The following is an 18,558-nucleotide window of genomic DNA, read 5'->3' as shown; positions in this document are numbered from 1 at the left end:
CAACGCGTTCTGGCTCTGACGGCTCCCTCTACTTCCTCCCCTACCACTGTCCACACAGTGCCATCCTTTCCTATTTCCTCCTCCTTCCCAGGTGCGCGCTCATCTTGCGATGAAAACGCTGTGAAGCGCAGAATAGGTTGTTGTTACTGGGCTACTATATATATGACCTAACTTATTGTTTATTTCTTTTTCAATTATCAGTACCTTGTTTTTTAGTTTCTCTCCTGCCAGTGAGCTGGATTACTGGGTTTATAGCTGGGCACTGGGCACCTGGCTCGTCTCCCTATCTCTGAACCTGATTGCGCTGATTGTGACACTGTTGCTGTAGTTTATATATTATTAGTTTACTAATAATCTCGACTCCAGAATCACAATCATGTAATTTTTGAAGCATTTCCAATGCCTCTTGAGCAGAAAACATCCCTCTAGAAGCCATTTGTAGGACGCCAACAATCTCCTTCTCTGACTGCATTCTAGAGTGGCGGTTGCTAGGCAACGCTTGCGCGAATACTCAACTGCGGAAAAAAATTATCAATGTAAATAATAGGCCCGTCAAAATAGCAGCTGTGGTAGTTAGTGGTAGAAATACTTAGATCTTTTATTTACTTTGTTATTTTTTTTAAATAGAGACATAGAAACACACAAGACACATGTTTAGAAAAAATCAGGATGCTAGGAATATAAGAGTTTTAATAAACCAGAGTTATGGCATATCAATCTTTCAAAACCGTCAAATTGACGGCCCTTGGAGTTCTAGTGTTAAAGTGTGAATCTTTAACAAAACAGTTCTGACTTTTAGTCATTGCTTTCCTAATAATAAATTGGCTATTGAGTAAATGCCCTAATACTTTTAAAATAGATTTCACCAGGTATTATTGACAGACACTCCTAATGAATACTTATATTCATTTAGCACAAACGTAGTGTTTACTTATTTTTATTTAAACTACATCTAGATATATAGAAACTGCATAAGCTCATTTACATCTGTTAACATGAAGTTTAAAATTATCACCTTATTTACATTCTTGTTACCCTCTGGTTTTACTGGTCCAACCAGTATAAGATACACAGCAGAGCAGCTTTAGATGTTTGCTATGAAAGAAAAACCCAGAAAAGGAAAATATTGGACAGTAATTGTCCAATGTTATTTTTTTATTTTTTATTTCCTTACAAGAAAACATTGTTCTCACCCTTCCAAGCTGTTTCTTAACTGTATTTATGGTACACTTTCAAGTTGATGTATTAAAACTGCAGAATAAATCCTATTGTTTATTGACTTCCTTGGATAGTGTGGTGGCTAGTGATTGTTTTTGTCTGCGCTTATCTGCCCGTCTGTCTCTGTCTGTTTGCAAAATATCTCCAAACGTTATGAACTGGATTTGATGACATTTTCAGATAAGATGCGTATTAGGACAAGGAACAGATGAGCACAGTTTATACGGAGCACCATCTGGATCCAGGAGATTTGGAGGAGTTCTCTATCATTGCCAGACCATTGTGTGACAACTTGGAATTCCCACATGGTTCCTCACCCTGTCGCCAGCTCACATTCAGTGTCCTTGTTGGAGGTCTGCGCTCTGAGTGCTTTTCTAGTTGGTCATCTTTTTATCCTAACAGATTTAACTTGCAACAAGCAACCGCTTTTAAAAGTCAAGTTGCCTAAATAAGGCTCTTCAGCTCGCCTGCAATGTGGAGTGTTGTGTCCTTTGTCTTCTTCTTGTCAGCAGTCCTCAAATTTTCTGTGGAGTTTAGTTCAGGGAAGTTTGCTGGCCAGTTCAGCACAGTGATGCCATGGCAGTATGGGCTGGTACTACGTCCTGCTTGGAAATTCAATCAGTATCTCCATAGGGCTTGACAGCAGAGGGAAGCATGAAATGCTCTAAATTGATCTGGTAGATGGCTGTACTTATTTGATTTTGGTAAAACAGTGTTGAAGAAACGGCAGCAGATGACATGGCTCCTTAATCACAGACTGTGGAAACGTCACACTCAAGCACGTACTATGGACGACCGATCCTGACAAAATTAAAAATAAAAGCAAAAATATATATATTTTGTTTTTCCTTTTCCTTACACATGCCTTTTTTCTTTTGACATTTCGTCTCTCTTTTTCCTTTACCGTATGCATTTCTGCTTCATTATGCAAATGAGGAGGGCTGCCTTCTTCTCTCCAGCTCCTCTCCTATTGGTCAATATACAGGAAGGAGAAAGATCCATGTGCAGGCTGAGGGTGTGTCCCAATTCAGGGGCTATGAATATTGTAGCTTCACACTGAAGGCATCAAAACTATGAATTAACACATGTGAAATTATATACTGAACAAAAAAGTGCAACAACTGAAAATATGTCTTATATTCTAGGTTCTTCAAAGTAGCCACCTTTTGCTTTGATTACTGCTCCGAACACTCTTGGCATTCATAGTGATGAAAATAAAGACAACTCTTTGAATGAGAAGGTGTGTCCAAACTTTTGGTCTGTACTGTATATATATATATATATATATATATATATATATATATACACTGCTCAAAAAAATAAAGGGAACACTCAAATAACACATCCTAGATCTGAACGAATGAAATATTCTCATTGAATACTTTGTTCTGTACAAAGTTGAATGTGCTGACAACAAAATCACACAAAAATCATCAATATTTTTTGGCAGAAGGACCACCTTAGTCTTAAAGAAGCATGAAAGCACATGGACAGGTCAAACTGAATTTTTCTAGATGAATTTGGTTTTATTTCTCGTTTATTGTTTGATAAATTAAAAACTAAAACTTTATTTATTTATTAATGTGTTTTGCATAGTTTGTGCATGGAGTAGCTGTGTGCTTGGTTGTGTGTGGGGTCATAACCACCACTAAATGCCATAACCACACCAAAGAGGGATTTAATGTTTCAGAGGTCCTGTACTGGTTTGTACCGCATGGCCCATTTCTTTGGAGGGCCATGCAGCCCTGTCACATGAGCTCAGTGTGAACCTGCTTTCATCTGTGAAGAGCACAGGGCGCCAGTGGCAACTTTGCCAATCCTGGTGTTCTCTGGCAAATGCCAAGCGTCCTGCACGGCGTTGGGCTGTGAACACAACCCCCATTTGTGGACATCGGGCCCTCATACCATCCTCATATAGTTGGTTTCTAACTGTTTGTGCAGATACATGCACATTTGTGGCCTGTTGGAGGTCATCTTTCAGGGCTCTGGCAGTGCTCCTCCTGTTCCTCCTTGAACAAAGACGGAGGTAGCGGTCCTGCTGCTGGGTTGTTGCCCTCCTACGGCCTCCTCCACGTCTCCTGGTGTACTGACCTGTCTCCTGGTGGCGCCTCCAGGCTCTGGACACTACGCTGACAGACACAGCAAACCTTCTTGCCACAGCTCGCATTGATGTGCCATCCTGGATGAGCTGCACTACCTGAGCCACTTGTGTGGGTTGTAGAGTCCGTCTCATGCTACCACGAGTGTGAAAGCACCACCAACATTCAAAAGTGACCAAAACATCAGCCAGAAGGCATAGGTACTGAGAAGTGGTCTGTGGTCCCCACCTGCAGAACCACTCCTTTATTGAGTGTGTCTTGCTAATCGCCAAAGATTTCCCCCTGTTGTCTTTTCCATTTGTACAACATCATGTGAAATTGATTGTCAATCAGTGTTGCTTCCTAAGTGGACAGTTTGATTTCACAGAAGTTTGATTGGAGTTATATTGTGTTGTTTAAGTGTTCCCTTTATTTTTCTTCAGCAGTGTATGATATTATATATATATATATATATATATATATATATATACACACACACACACACACCACCAGAACATGACTACTGTATGCAGCCAAGTATAATATTATAGATGTGATTAATGTTTGAGGGGTATAACTAATTGTCATATTTTGTGAGCACCATCTTCTAATTCTGCATATTTCTGATTACATCTTAGTGATGTGGTCCAGCCAGCCCTTTAAACTTGATGTTTATATTTGTTGATATTTGTGTGTGACATGAGAAGTTCTGAACAAACTTTATATTTCTTTTTCATATTGTCCCACTTTTTTTTGAGCCTGCAAGGGGGTGACCTTCCCCTGTTGGACCATCTTCTCCAGAATTGTCCTAAACAAGCAAAAGGAAAGAGGGAAAACCAAAAGAAGTATGTTAATCACTGGATGGGTATTTATGAAAGTTAGAAAGATAGAAGTTATTGAAACTGGACAGAAACTGACTGCAAAGAATGTTGTTATTGTACCTCTAAGCCACGGTGGCTGAGTTTTTAGCTCCAGTAAAAAGGTGGTGGTTCTCACCCCTGAGCTTAATAAACTGGCCCGTCTGCTCCTTTGTCCCTAAACAATAAAAACAACAACAACAAAAAAACATCTTGCTTAATATCAGTGTAAAATAAGTCTTTTTTTTAATTTTACATTTGCCTTAATTTGCAGAACATATTAAAATATTTCTATGCAAATGCCTAAAACAAGCTCTTTCAAACTTTTCATTTCTTTACTGAGATTTGCTTGCATTTAAAAGTGTATTTCTCTTCAGCTGTACCTGGAATCATGAATTATAATGCTATCTGAATTATAAATATACTTTTAAAAACACATATAGCACATTTCTTCATCAAAAATGAATATTTAAAAGCTTATTTATTTTTAATCACACTCTCCAGCGATACGGTAGGATTACATAAAATCGTCCATTTATTCAGATTAACTTTAATATCACCTGTAATGTCAAATCGACTTCCATGAACAAATGACACAATACATTAAAATAATAATAACATAAACTGTTAGAAATCACTTGTGTTCAACGTTCACCGTGATGACTGCCAGCAGGAGCTCAGTGCCGATAGTCCGGTCAGATCTCTACCGGGTCTAGCTCGCCTCACTGCCGGTAGGACTGGCGAAGCAAGCCGGCAGTTAACACGGTGGGAGCGGAAAACTCCGAACACGTCGGAGCACGTTTGAAATTAAGCGATGTCTTGATAAATCAAGCAGATTTTTCACGTCTACATAGTTATATTCCCGCACTAAAAACATTGTAAAAGTTAATTCGTGTCACAGAAAGTGTCATTTTTCACAATTTACTCACAGCTTTTGCCAATGTGGTCCACCATGGCTGCCCCTGTTTGACCAAAACGCTTCGACCCGCAATGAATCATGGGAAAAGATGGACCGCGAAGGATACTCACAAGTCATCCTTCAAATCGGGCAAAAGAAGGACACATTTGTCGGCAGCATTTGACAGACCTAATGCGCCGCGCTGTGACATAATCAGCCCACAAGTACGCACTTGGAAGGATCCAGCCCCTGAATTGGGACACACCCTCGGCCTGCACATGTATATTGACCAATAGGAGAGGAGCTGGAGAGAAGAAGGCAGCCCTTCTCATTTGCATAATGAAGCAGAAATACATACGGTAAAGGAAAAAGAGAGATGAGGAAATGTCAAAAGAACAAAGGCATGTGTAAGGAAAAGGAAAAACAAAATATATATATTTCTGCTTTTATTTTTAATTTTGTCAGGATCGGTCCTCCATAACTTACAGGTATATCTCGGTAAATGTAGTATGAGTATATGTTCTGATGAGGCTCAGTTGACACATTAAAGAAGCTTTACAGAGGTATTAGATATACTTTTTTATTAATTCCACATTTCTGTATGAAAATGTTTTTATTGATCTCGTGGTATTCTAATTTCAAATGCTGTGTTTCCATTAGCTGTAAGCGCAAACTCTTCATAATTAACATAGTTGAAGGCATGAAAACATCAGACTGTGTAATTCATCTATATAATGTGTTTCACTTAATGAACTGAGTAACTGGAATAAATAAACTTTTCAATAATATTCTAGTTTATTTTTTCACCTGTTTAGCTGCTGTCAACACCTTGTGCATCTCTGAATGGCCTTTGCTTTCTCTATTCTCTTAAGGCTGCAGCTTTCCCTTTTGCTTGTACACCATTTTCTAGCACAATTTTTTTTTCTTCCACTCAATTTTTAGCTAATTGCTTCTTTAGCAATTACCTATTGTGCCTACCCCTCCTTGTGGATGGTGTCAGTGACCGGTCAGGAGTCTTCACCATTATTATCTGGACTTTATGTCTATATTTATTTATTTATTTATTTTTTATTCAAACTTTCTGGGAAACTGAATTTTGGGTTCCCATTAGCTGTAGGACATACCCATCAAAAATCAAACAGAAATAAACACTTTAAATATGTTGTTTTGTGTGTACTGAATCTGTAAAGAAGATTCCCTTTTGAGTTAAATCACTGGAATAATTAACTTTTTAATGATATATTCTAATTTATTGAGAAGCAAATGTATCTAAATGAAATAAGTATGCATTTGCAACAGTGATTATGTATGTATGATGACAAACGATTTTATAGTCCTGACGGAGTATGTAGTTCTTTAATCTTCATGCAGATTTTAACTTTTATACGCATATTTACTCTTTGAAAATGTCATGTTTAAAAAACTAATTTATAGCATTTTTATTAGATAAAAATGACTGAAAAAGATCTAATGGTCTAATGTCAAAAATTCTTGAAGTTACTATTAATCTGAATATTTAGCGCGTCCTTCTGGCCAATCCATAAAGCGCCGCATCGTCGCACATCTTGCGTCATCACTGTGTGACCTGTTATGATAGGCAGCAAGGCTCACGGCACTGTGTCACGTCACTTAGTATTTTAGATTGATCTCCTGAAACTTTAGGAGAATGTCTATGGATATGACCTTCCTCGGAACCGGGTCGGCTTATCCGTCTCCTCACCGCGGCGCCTCGGCTGTGGTGCTGCGGACGGGTGGGGAGTGCTGGCTGTTTGACTGCGGAGAGGGAACCCAGACCCAACTGATGAAGAGCCAGCTCAGAGCCGGTGAGGAACCTGCAGAACTCCACTCAGTCTTTTGAAGCTTTAAAAAAGAAGAAAGTTCTTACTTTAAATATTTTGACACAAACCTACCACTCTCTCTCTTTCTGTTATCATAGCTTTGAACCTTAACTACCTGGAGTACTATATTTTCTCTGTAGCGTTTGAAATGAAATGTAATCCGAAGGTTAACTGGTTCCTCTTGTTTGGATTTAAAGAAATAGGCATGCTCATAAGTCAAAAGGAAATTTCAGAAGTTAGAAATGACTCAAGACATGTTTCCATTTTGCTTGTACTTTCAGAGTTTTGAGTCTGGAAGAAATATTGCAATGTTTACTGTTTCATTGATGGTTGATGTTATCAGACGCATCTATGGTATCCTGAAGTTCAGTAAAACGCATTTCAGAAGTTTCAAAGGCTTTTATTCAAAAAATGAATCGGCTTTATTCAAACCATTTGGTCAACAATAGGAATAATCTATCTAGAAGGTTTACTTGCCATGGATCCAGAATTTCTCCCTTTAATGGATTAAATTAAAGCTAAGTGTCAATGTAAGTAAGTGTAAATTTGAAGTAAAGATCTAAGATTTGATTGAAATTAACTGTTAAAATAATCTCTGGGTTTCTTTCTGGTAGAACTGCTGTAAACATTTATGTTCCAGAGCTGAGGAACATAATAACTAAATACTGTTGCCTCTAGTTTAGTTCTGGTCCTGGGAACTTAGTATGACCTGAGCGGTCCACCTGGTTTCATACCAGATCACCACCGAGTCTGAAACGTATGTAAGCCCATTCAGGACTACATAGTCATTTTTATAATCATTTTTTCTGGTGTTGGTCAGGAATCTGGCAGCAGTATTTTAGATGAGCTGCAGTTGTCTAATAGGAGATCAATAAAGACCCTATTACAGTATTATAACTTACTGAAAATAAAGCAAACACCAGTTTTTCTGTTGTGTTTTTACAAGAAACCTTTTATTGTTGCAATGTTTTTAAAATGATAGTGGGCAGTCTTAGTAATAGATGGGGTTGGTAAAATCTCTGAATTCAAAACACAGGTTTTTTTGCGTGCTCACACTAACTCAGTAACTGTAATGGGCTGTAGTCATGTGCTTAAATAAAAAGTTCTGTTTCATCAGCATATGTATGTGAATAGATGATGAAGTATTCCATCATCTGAGCTAGAAAGAGCATATAGATATTGAATGAAAGTGGTCTGAGAACGGAGCCTTGAGAAATCCTGCATATGATGTTTTTGTGCTTAGATTTTTAACTGCCTCATTCTTACATTTTCAACCACTCTGCACTTTACCAGACAATCCTGACAGAATTTTCCGAACTACCAGTCAGTTTGCTATGATCACCTGTAAGATACTCTGACATGTTTTATTCATGGGAGTGATTTTAAGAAAAACACGGGACTGAGTCCACTCTCTAGGAAGAGAGGTAGCCTCACACATGAATTTCCTTAGAATACTGTTGGCATGATGGATGTCCAAACCTTGATACAGCCACCAGAGTGGCTGACGGTCCTGGATACCTTTCTTTGAGGGAAGTGTCTTCTTTGATGGCCTTCTTGCCATCATGCCAAGTCTCCACTTCACTGGACATGCTCAAAGAACTCTCACCGTTGCTGCTATTCCTGAGCAATCTCTGCACTGATGAAAACCCAATCCCTTCGTTGTATTGTCTTGAGGAGACAATTGGTGGACTTTCTTGGTCACTCTAAAGTTTTATTTTTGCACCGATTGAACCTGTATAAAGTTCTTGATTTGATAATTGGTTGATTTAGGTTCAACCTTCTGGCACCATTATCCTTGGTTGATGCAAAGCCATGATGATAGCATGTTCTTTCTTAAATGAAACCATGGTTGAGAAGGAGAATTTTAAATACCCCGTCCTATTAAAAGGAACCATTCTACTCTTTTAACTTAGGATGACAGGGTGAATGAGTTTGATTGCAAATCAGCATCTTAAATATCAAAGCAGTAAAGTTGATGAAAAAACAAGATTTGTGTGGGTTTCAAAACATTTGGTTATGGCTTTATTTATGCAACCTGCAAAATGATTAAGCTTGTCACCTCATCCGGGGATCCCTGTTTAACATCATGTCATGGTGTCCACACAGGGCGCATCACTAAGGTTTTCATCTCCCACCTGCATGGAGATCACTTGTTCGGTTTGCCTGGTCTCCTCTGCACCGTGAGCCTCAACACCAACCCTGACATCCAGCAGAGCCTGAAATGTGTGGACATCTACGGGCCCCTGGGCCTCAGGAAGTTTCTCAGGGTGACTCTTGGTCTCACGGGATCCCAGCTGCTCTTTCCTTACGCAGGCAGGTCCAAAGCAAATATTTTGTTGTTAAATTTCAGGACAGAACTGAAAACATGAAAGCAGACCTTATGTAATGCCTTTAGGTACTTGATAAAGTTTGAAAATAAAATATGATGCACCCTCAAACATAAATGGTATTCAGTATTGAAGATAGCATTCGTCAGCGTTCGGAAGATAGCAATCGGTCAGGTAAGGCCTACGCCAGGGTATTGGAGAGGAGAGTCCGGCTGATAGTCGAACCTCGGCTTCAGGAGGAGCAGTGTGGTTTTCGTCCCGGCCGTGGAACACTGGACCAGCTCTATACCCTCTACAGGGTACTCGAGGGTTCATGGGAGTTTGTCCAACCGGTTCACATGTGTTTTGTGGACCTGGAGAAGTCATTCGACTGTGTCCCTCGTGATGCCCTGTGGGGGGTGCTCCAGGAGTATGGAATCGGTGGCCCTTTACTAGGGGCCATCCGGTCCCTGTACGAGCGGAGCAGGAGTTTGGTGGAGGTGTTCCAGGCACGTCCCACCGGGAGGAGGCCCAGGGGACGGCCCAGGACACGCTGGAGGGACTATGTCTCTCGGCTGGCCTGGGAACGCCTTGGGCTCCCCCTGGAGGAACTGGAGGAGGTGTCTGGGGAGAGGGACGTCTGGGCGTCTCTGTTGAGTCTGCTGGCCCCGCGACCCGGTCCCAGATAAGCGGAAGACGACGAGTATTGAAGATATTATATCCTGTCATTTAGTTTAAAACTTTTCTTTTTCTGTTGTATTTTGATAATTCCACTGCTTGTTGTTTGTCTCTTTGTTGCTTTAGTTCATGAGCTAGAGCCCACTCCAGATCAGTGTCCAGAAGAGGGACAGTTCAGTCTGGAGGTAAGCGTATCTTTCTTGCTGAAGGAGGAGTTAGAGGTGAATAAAAAGCTGAGCAACACTGAGAAAATCTTGACCCTTGAAACTCAACCTTCAACTGTCATCATGAGAAATGGACCATGTGCATCATGTGAGGCAGCTGTGCCTCAGTGTGAAGAGAAGAGTTTTGCAATCGGAAAGTTGTGGGTTTGATTCCAGCTTCCTCCTGCCACATGGGCAAGGCCTCTATTTGCCTACCGATCTGGGTATCGGTTTGTAAATGTGGCTTTATTTGGTCGCTATGACTGGAAAGGCGCTATATGAGTTCAGTCCATTTACCATTTCAGATACAAGCTGTTGAAATTAGTCTAATCTGTTATATAATTATAAAAAATATATTATTCCGGCTTCCCTTCAATTGTTTCTATTTCTTTGAAAATGGGCGCTTTAAATTATTATAACAAAATACACTACTCACAAAATATTAGGGATACTCGGTTTTCGGGTGACATTTCAGGATGAACACAAAATGCACTATAACCTTTACAAGTGAACTTAATGTGACCTTTTCTAAAAGTCTGAATGCACATGTCCAGCTGTTCAATGTTTCAGGTGTTGGATCCTATGAGCTATGCTTCAGCCACTGTGGTCACCACAGGAGCCTTTAGTGGTGTTACAATGTGGGCACAGCTTCACCTGGTTGAAATTCTGATTTAAAAAAATCTCCTATTAAGCACCTTTCGTTATTCAATTATTAATTGGTTAATCGAAAAAATGCACAATAGATGAATTGATTTGCAAATAATTGTTAGCTGCAGCCCTAAACAGCATGAGATGTCGTCGTCATGCAGCAATTGATGCTCAAGAACACATGACACGTTATTGAAACATTGACATTTGTTGTTGTGGTATACCTACCACTGCTGTTTGTGTCAGTATATTTTTTGACATGAGGAAATCAGCATCGCATGCGCTACTTTCATGATACAATATCACTGTTGCGTGAACGTTTTACATTTACACAAATTCCACCTGTAAGCTAAAAATCTCTAACTTTTTGTGAGTATAATGTCTTTTTTTAGTGTTATGTCAGTCATGCTTGTAGGTTTTTTTTGCCCTGAGGTCTAATAATTGTCTCCCATTGTAGATGACTGCAGAGAGCGGTCCTCCCCATCCACAGGAGCAGCCTGGCAGGACGATCCCCCTGGATGTCTCTAGCGACAGTTACCTCCTTTTCCAAGACAATAAGTTTGTGGTGAAGGCCTTCAGGCTGTTTCACCGCATCCCTTCCTTTGGTTTCTGCATCCAGGAGCACGATCGTCCTGGAAGACTGAAAACAGAAGTACTGAAGGAACTTGGTAACAAATACTTGCTGCTTTACCATTAACTTGAGAGTGGATTTGACTGTCTTGAATTTCCCATAGAAAAATGACTGTTTTGACATAAACTAAAACCACACATTTAAATAGATATGGAGTAAGTCAAATGTTTTTTAAGTGAATTTAGTTTATATATTCCTTGTGTTTGCATGAATATCTAACAGGTTTGGGAAGCAGATGTTTTTTTTTGTCCTGAATGTGTTAGGATTTTAAAGACCCGGTTTAGGGTTAAATAGATACTACTACTAAAAATGATAATAATATGCTTCATAACTCATTACGTTAAACACACAATTATTTATTTTTAATTTTTTAAATGATGATTGTTGACTGTTTTTTTTTTCTTTCAATTTTAGGTGTTAAACCTGGACCTCTGTATGGGCGTCTCAAAGCTGGCAAGTCCATGATTCTTGAAAGTGGACGCTTGTTGCTTCCCAGTGAGGTTCTGGAAGCAGATATTCCTGGGAGGAAAGTCTGTGTTTTCGGTGACTGTAGCTCAGTTCTTGGTGAGGGAGCTTTCCGTCTTTGCCACGAGGCCGACGTTCTGGTTCACGAGGCCACCCTTGGGAATGAGCATCAGAAGAAAGCTGTGGAGCACGGACACAGCACGCCCGAGATGGCAGCTGCTGTGGCTCGGACTTGCTCTGCACGGAGGCTGGTCCTATACCACTTCAGTCAGCGCTACAAACCCAGTTCCCTAAAGAAGGAGGGAGGCGAGGACGACGTCTCAGAGCTCAAGAACCAGGCTGACCAAGCTTTACAGGACTGTGGTGTAGAGGTGACTTTGGCTGAGGACTTTATGACTATTCCCATTCCTCTCAGAAGACCATCAACCAGTTAAGGTTTAAGGTGATGTAGGTGTATATGGTTATGCTGTGTGTAAATTAGTTTTTAGAAGTACTTATCACTGTTCGGTATGAGCCAAAATGTTATCCAGAGATACAAGTAGACATATATCCAATACAAAGAGTAATTTTTTGTCATCAACTATTTATTATTATTTTTTTTTTTGAAAAAGACAAATTATAAATGAACAGACCTCAGCTCAAGGTATCACTAGAGATGCACAGATCAGAGATTTGTGGCCAACTTCTGACCACTTATTTGTGGAATGTTTTGACATGTCAATATTTTAGCCAATTCTCTTTGAGAAGTATAATTAGCAGTATTAAAAATATTTATTTAGCTTTCCTGCCCTGAGTGGCCATTACTTAACTCAGTGTGTCTACCATAAAACAGGATTTATTATTTTAAACAAAGGAATACAAATTGTAAAGTTAACATTTTTAATATTCTTATTCTATATCAGCAGTTAACACAATTAGCTGTAAACATAAGTCTCTGTGTGTATTTCTGAGAGAATTTCCAGAAGGCTGTCCCCATTTCCAAATCCATCATGTTCCATGACTGACAGAGGCTGAGGAGATTATCATTATGGATAAATCACTGTACGCAATATGCATTTCACAAAAAAACGCCCAGAACTGCAATAAATAACAGGCAAATTGTTGAAGTCATTAGAAAACTACAATTAAGTTGTTTCAATGCCAAAACTGCAGACATAAACAAGTTTTTACCTGTAGGTGGAATAAACTACTCTATCTGTGGTCCCTGTTACTATGACTTCAAACATCAGAACTTTTAACTTGTTTATTGCTAGTCATATCGTTGTTACGACATTCACCAATTTTATCATATATAGAATATTTCCCTTACATTGTGCAGCCCTCATTTTGAAAACTCAAAATGTTAAATTAGAGCAACTTTTCTGTAATCCTTTCAGTCTTCCTGTTGTCCGCTGAAGTTGGCTTTGGGTTAAATCGGGTACTTATTGTGGCAGACGACTCATATCCGACCGTTCAGGTCTAGAGGGGTGATGTCAAGCAGCCTCAGACTTATACCATTTTTGTGATTCATTTACAATATAGAGATTCACACCCTTTTTCTGGCCTGAATTGGTTTTTATTTATTGATGGTTTGATCTAAATAACACTTATTGTCATTGAACCTGTCTTCAGGTTACTGTAATATTACCCATGACCAATTAAAAATAAAGATGCAATCATCTTCAAACTTTTTCCAGAGTTTTATTTCTGGATCTGTACACAAGGTATTAAAGTACAACAGAAAATACAAAATAATGTTTAACAAAAGAAAGAAAAACAGCAATGTTTATGTACAATTCTTATAAACAATAAAGATAACATCTTGAACATTTCTCATAGTGAAGTTTTTGATTGTCTATATTTCTGGATATACATTTTCAGGTTTTGTAGGGTTTTTATTCAAAGGTGTTTGTCGTTTTCAAAGGAAGTGACGTTTCATTTTCAAAACCACGACTGCTATATTCTGTTTAACTTTTAAACTTCTAAACACAATACAAAATATAAAATAAATGTGTTTAGTGCTTTCCTGCACACACAAATCTCATACCAGGGATATTAATAAAATATCACATTTTTGAGTTCACAGGGAAGTGAGAACCTACTCAAACTACTTAAAGGCCTTTACATTCTGACAGTTTTTAGTTTTTGTACAAACCACAGGTGAAATAAATATCACTGCACCGCTAAAGCTAGAAGAGCTTGGAGGACCTACTGCATTATGCACATTGCATTAAAGGTGAGACGAGCTCTCTGCGTACTTCGCTTCAGCAGCCATCCCTTTACCATCAACACAAATATTAACACGTAAAAAGATTTAGGAAAGAAAGATGGGTGTTTTTTTTTTTTTACACATGGCTGCGAAAAGCGCAACATTAATACCAGCACGTCTTTAGGTAAAGCCGTCTTCTGTGGTAACCTTGTGAGGCAGGCACAGCTGGCATGCGTGGTTTCAGCTGCTGCCTGGTGTTTTTGGGTACTGGGACTGTCTGAACCGAGTGATGAGATTGGAATAAGTCAAAACAAAAAGTCTGTACATATCTACAAATTATTGCCTTTCTGACAGAATCAAATTTAAAACCTTTGTATCAACACAGACTCACGAGTGTAAGAGGTCAGTTAATCAGCTTTTTAAAGGCTAATTATTTACATGAAATGCAGATGTAAATATCCTCTCTGATGCTGGGCTTTCGAACCGAATTTACATGATGGAACCTGGTGATGGTTAGTGGGTGAGAATTTGATCTGTACACAAACAATATGGGTGAGAAATGCAAACATCGACTGGACAAGACAGCCCCTGAAATAAACTAAACACTCATAGCACGATGCATAGATAAATTAAGTAAACACTACTACTGCATCCAATTCACTGACGCCGACCCACTGAACTATTTCTTTTTTTCTTTACAATTATGGAATTCAGTCAAGTGAAAGCTGCTCCATTTCTGCTACTAGACTCCCATGAAATTGTCAATCAGGTTTTATAAAGGCATCTATCGTCAGTACAGGCTAAGCAGAATCTACATACACAACTAAGATAGGCCTTAAATAAACAGAACACCACCTGAAAGTAGTGAAAAACAAATGGCGCTACATGATTGAGGAACATATTCTAGCATATTTCATAACAGACATATACAGGTAAACCTGCCAAAGAGCAGCATGAACAAACTCAAAAGTATTAAATTAAGTCTTAAAAAGGTCAAAGTATACTCAATAAATACAGAACTTTACTGTCAGTGTTTACATGGCTATTAACCCAACCAAAATCTTTGCATTGCAATATTGCTGTTACAGTTTGTTCTGAGGAAGATTTCACAACAGGGAGAAAAGAAAAACTATGCAACTCCCTTTATGTCAGACTGCAAATGTTTTCTTCACCGGCTGTTTAAAAGCATGAAGGTAAAACAGCAAATCGAGGCCAGGAATTTGGGTTTGAGACGACGAGTAAAAAAAATGAAGATACTGCAAAGATCTGCACCTTTCACGTTAGTCGATATGAACTCAAAGACCAGAGATGCACCAAGAAACAACCTCTATACAGTTTAAAATTTAAAAGCGAATCAATGCATCATATGCAAGCTCCATCATGTCCCACCAACAATAACTCTCTTCAGGGGTTGATACTGTAATGGAGTGAAGAAGATTCAAAGCTAGTTATTTTCAGCATCTGCAATTTGTTTTAAAATGAGAGAAACTGTATTTATTTGATGACATCTGCGGATCATTTAGGCTGCAGGAAAGTGAGAGACTTTAGTCAACAGAGTTGCTCTCCTTTTTTTCTTTTGAGCTCCGTCTGTAAAACATTCTAGGTTTGGAAATGCTAGTCTAACTGCTAACAAAATCTGAACTCCATGATCAGCTTGTTTTTTTAATGCTAAAATTCGGTTTTACAGCAACTCCTCTCCCACATACGCCACGACCTTGCATCAGCTCGTAATATAACTAAGTAATCACTACTCAGGGGAGAGAAAACTGTATTTTTCATTAGGTGTTCTTATAGCTTAAAACTCTGAACATCAGAATTGGAGAAAAACAATCTACTCAATATGGACAGGTCAAAGCTTTACAAAAAAATCTGCAACAAGATTCCGATTGGTGCATCTCTATAAATAATTAACCGAAACTGAAGGGTCTTTGCAGCTTAAGTCCCAACACTTCCAGGTGTTTCAGCTAATCTGCATGATAGTTTTGCTTCTACTCAGGTAGTTTTTTGGGTAAGGTCAAAAACACCATCAGCACAATCCTGATTACTGAAAAGTAACTGTAAACCAAACACAGTTTAAAAAAAATTAAATAGAAGTACCACATCAAATAACAAAGGCAGGCAACTAACTGCTAACACTACAGGCAGAAAACTGAATCTGTTTTGGCAGCTGAAAAGAATGGCAGGATAACAGAGTAGCGCTAAAAATGCGTGTATATGTCAAGGAAGAAGATTCACTGCTCTCCTCCAGCAGCTTCCGGGCCCCACGATACATGGACGTTACACATCTCAAAAACGAAAATAAAATAAATGGCTATATAAACTCTTGAGAGAAATCAAGATTTTAGTTCTATATGGTAGACATCACTGATGTCATATTACACAAAAATGAAAAAAGTATATTCATATTCATATATATATAGATATATATATATATATAGATACATATCTATATCTATATATATATATATATATATATGATTGAATTTAAACAAATCAGATTTTCCAGTGAGGTCAGTCTTATGTACAAGCAAGAAAAAAGGTTTCAAAAGGGAAGAACAGAGGAAGAAGACGAGGAAGATCACTCTGACTGAAGTGTTGCAGTATGTTGTGTGTGGTGCCGTGCGTGCGCTCCGAGAAACCCATTGGGCTCGCCGCTGCCAGCTAAACTCCCAAAGTCTGTGACAGACACGGCCATTTTGGCCCCGGTGATTCGGTGGTGATGCGTCGCTGTCCGTCGGGATTCAAAGTCCACCCCGAGGTTAGCAACGGAAACATCGTTGATAAACGAGTCAGGGAGCGTCATCTTGAGTCTCTTGGAAGGCCGCTCACAGTCCTTGTTGACGCACACTCCTCCGAGCTGGCCCAAGTCTGAGTGGTAGAATCCGGCATCGAGCATGTTGAGGCAGTCAGGGTCGGCTCCGTTGGAAGGGAACCCAAGGGATTCGTCATGGGTCAGGGATCCACGATGGAGACTTTCCAGAGGAGGAAAGCTGTAGGAGTCCAAGCAACTCACCTCTCCAGGAGTGCATACTGTAGCTACAGTGTTGCTCAAAGCTGAGAGGAGATAGAACTAAATTAGCACAGAACAGCTAATACAACACTGAGGAAAATCTCGTGGATTAAGAAAATCTTTTACTAGGAAGCATTTCATCAGTCCAAATCCAAATCCCATACAAACCTGTCAGGTCGCTTGCAGTGATGGAGTTGAGCAAACTGAGCTGCTGCTCTGTTGTGGTCTCCATCCTTCCTCCTCCACCTGCTCCTGAACACACAGAGGACGAGCTGTCCACAGCCAGTCCTTCTGCTTCATCCACCAGCCTGTCCATCAGGTCACTGCACAAAAAAATAACAAAAATTGTTTCTTCAACATCATGTCTACTTTTTTATGTGTTTTGCAGTGTGTGTAGGATGACACTTAACTAAAAGATCAAATAAACATGTTCTGGAGACTTACGTTACACCAGGATAGCTGCTGTATTTCTTCTTCCCAAACCGATTCTGCTGCACGAAGACGTCGAAGCGCTCAGACTTCTTCCACATATAATAAAAAGCTACACATTCTGCTACTGTCCGTGTTGTTACCTAAGGGCACAAAAATATTAACATTCAGACATTATATATATATATATATATATATATATGTTTTTTTACTTTTGCACAAGTACATCAATAAAAAAAAAACAATTAGCCTTACTTTGTGTTTCTGAATAAGGTGAAAGTTCTTGTCATACATCTGCAGAGCGTGTTCGAAGTTCCTGCATTCTTCCTCCGACCATGAAGGAGATTTTTCTAAAATAAAACACAAACTCACTGGTGAGCCCTCAAGTCATCTAAAATGTAATGTCTGACTTCACTTAAGAGAGGAAGTCCAGATGATTGAGTTATCCTTCACCACAATTAAATATTTCTAAATATTCACAAGTTAATGCAAAAACTTGAAGCATTAAGCTAATCATTATTTGTTTTATTTTGGATATTCCAAGATTTGCTGTTTAACCTCATCTGACAATGCTAATAAAAACAGACCTATCGGAATATGAAAATCTGCCCAACGTGACCGTTTCCTTCTCAAGTTAAAAAAAAAAATGTTTTTGCTTACCTTTAGAGGATTTCACGTGGCTACAGTATCTTTCTAGTGCTTCACAGGTGTTGTAGTTGCATTTCACAAGCTCATACAAAGCCTTAATTGGAAAAGGTGTTGGAATTGGAAAAATGCATCATGCATCAGATAAAAACAATCATCTATAGAAATCTTGGGGAAAAAAACAAAACATCTATGTACTGCATCAAAGGACTGTCAAGTAGATGTGACCTACCTGCTCATCATCTCGAACATGCAACCCTGGTATGTCGTACCCAGAGCTTTCATCCGTTGTCCGTGACAATACTTCCGAGAGATAACTCCTAACCTTGCTTTCTGACAAAATGTCAGGACTCCAGAGTAACTCGTCGTCATCTTCATACGCTGTTTAAAAGAGGAGATGACTTAGGGTTAGGTCTGCTGCGTAGTTTCTCTTGCTGTTATTACGATATGGCAATCTTGTAGATAG

The 18,558-nt window shown here is 39.1% G+C and overlaps 2 protein-coding genes across 5 annotated transcripts in view; one reads left to right on the top strand and one right to left on the bottom strand.

Annotated features, from left to right (window-relative positions):
• The first annotated feature begins 6,586 nt into the window (after nt 1-6,586).
• On the top strand, nt 6,587-13,355 carry elac1 (elaC ribonuclease Z 1). 2 transcript variants are annotated; one of them, XM_047381365.1, is made up of 5 exons: nt 6,594-6,874; nt 8,996-9,202; nt 10,000-10,058; nt 11,182-11,392; nt 11,770-13,355. In XM_047381365.1, exons 1-5 carry the CDS (start codon nt 6,718-6,720, stop codon nt 12,252-12,254), a joined length of 1,119 nt encoding a protein of 372 aa, XP_047237321.1. In that variant the 5' UTR covers nt 6,594-6,717; the 3' UTR covers nt 12,255-13,355. The 2 variants fall into 2 exon arrangements, with proteins under 2 accessions (XP_047237322.1, XP_047237321.1); XM_047381366.1 differs by lacking the exon at nt 8,996-9,202 and having other exon boundaries at nt 6,587-6,874.
• A 3,093-nt stretch (nt 13,356-16,448) lies between these two features.
• mier3b (mesoderm induction early response 1, family member 3 b) overlaps nt 16,449-18,558 on the bottom strand; it is a 31,559-nt gene continuing 29,449 nt past the window's right edge. For all 3 annotated transcript variants that reach the window (XM_047381364.1, XM_047381363.1, XM_047381362.1), the window contains exons 8-13: nt 18,325-18,473; nt 18,108-18,189; nt 17,703-17,797; nt 17,463-17,590; nt 17,187-17,341; nt 16,449-17,062 (exon numbers count right to left, since the gene is read on the bottom strand). In XM_047381364.1, coding sequence (XP_047237320.1) covers nt 16,587-17,062; nt 17,187-17,341; nt 17,463-17,590; nt 17,703-17,797; nt 18,108-18,189; nt 18,325-18,473 — 1,085 coding nt within the window. In that variant the 3' untranslated portion in view covers nt 16,449-16,586. The remainder of the gene's footprint in view (nt 17,063-17,186; nt 17,342-17,462; nt 17,591-17,702; nt 17,798-18,107; nt 18,190-18,324; nt 18,474-18,558) is intronic.

This window comes from Girardinichthys multiradiatus, chromosome 12, assembly GCF_021462225.1.
Source record: "Girardinichthys multiradiatus isolate DD_20200921_A chromosome 12, DD_fGirMul_XY1, whole genome shotgun sequence".
NCBI classification, from domain to species: Eukaryota; Metazoa; Chordata; class Actinopteri; order Cyprinodontiformes; family Goodeidae; genus Girardinichthys; species Girardinichthys multiradiatus.
The sequence above is the reverse complement of the archived record's forward strand: the minus strand, read 5'-3'. Positions and strand labels throughout refer to the sequence as shown.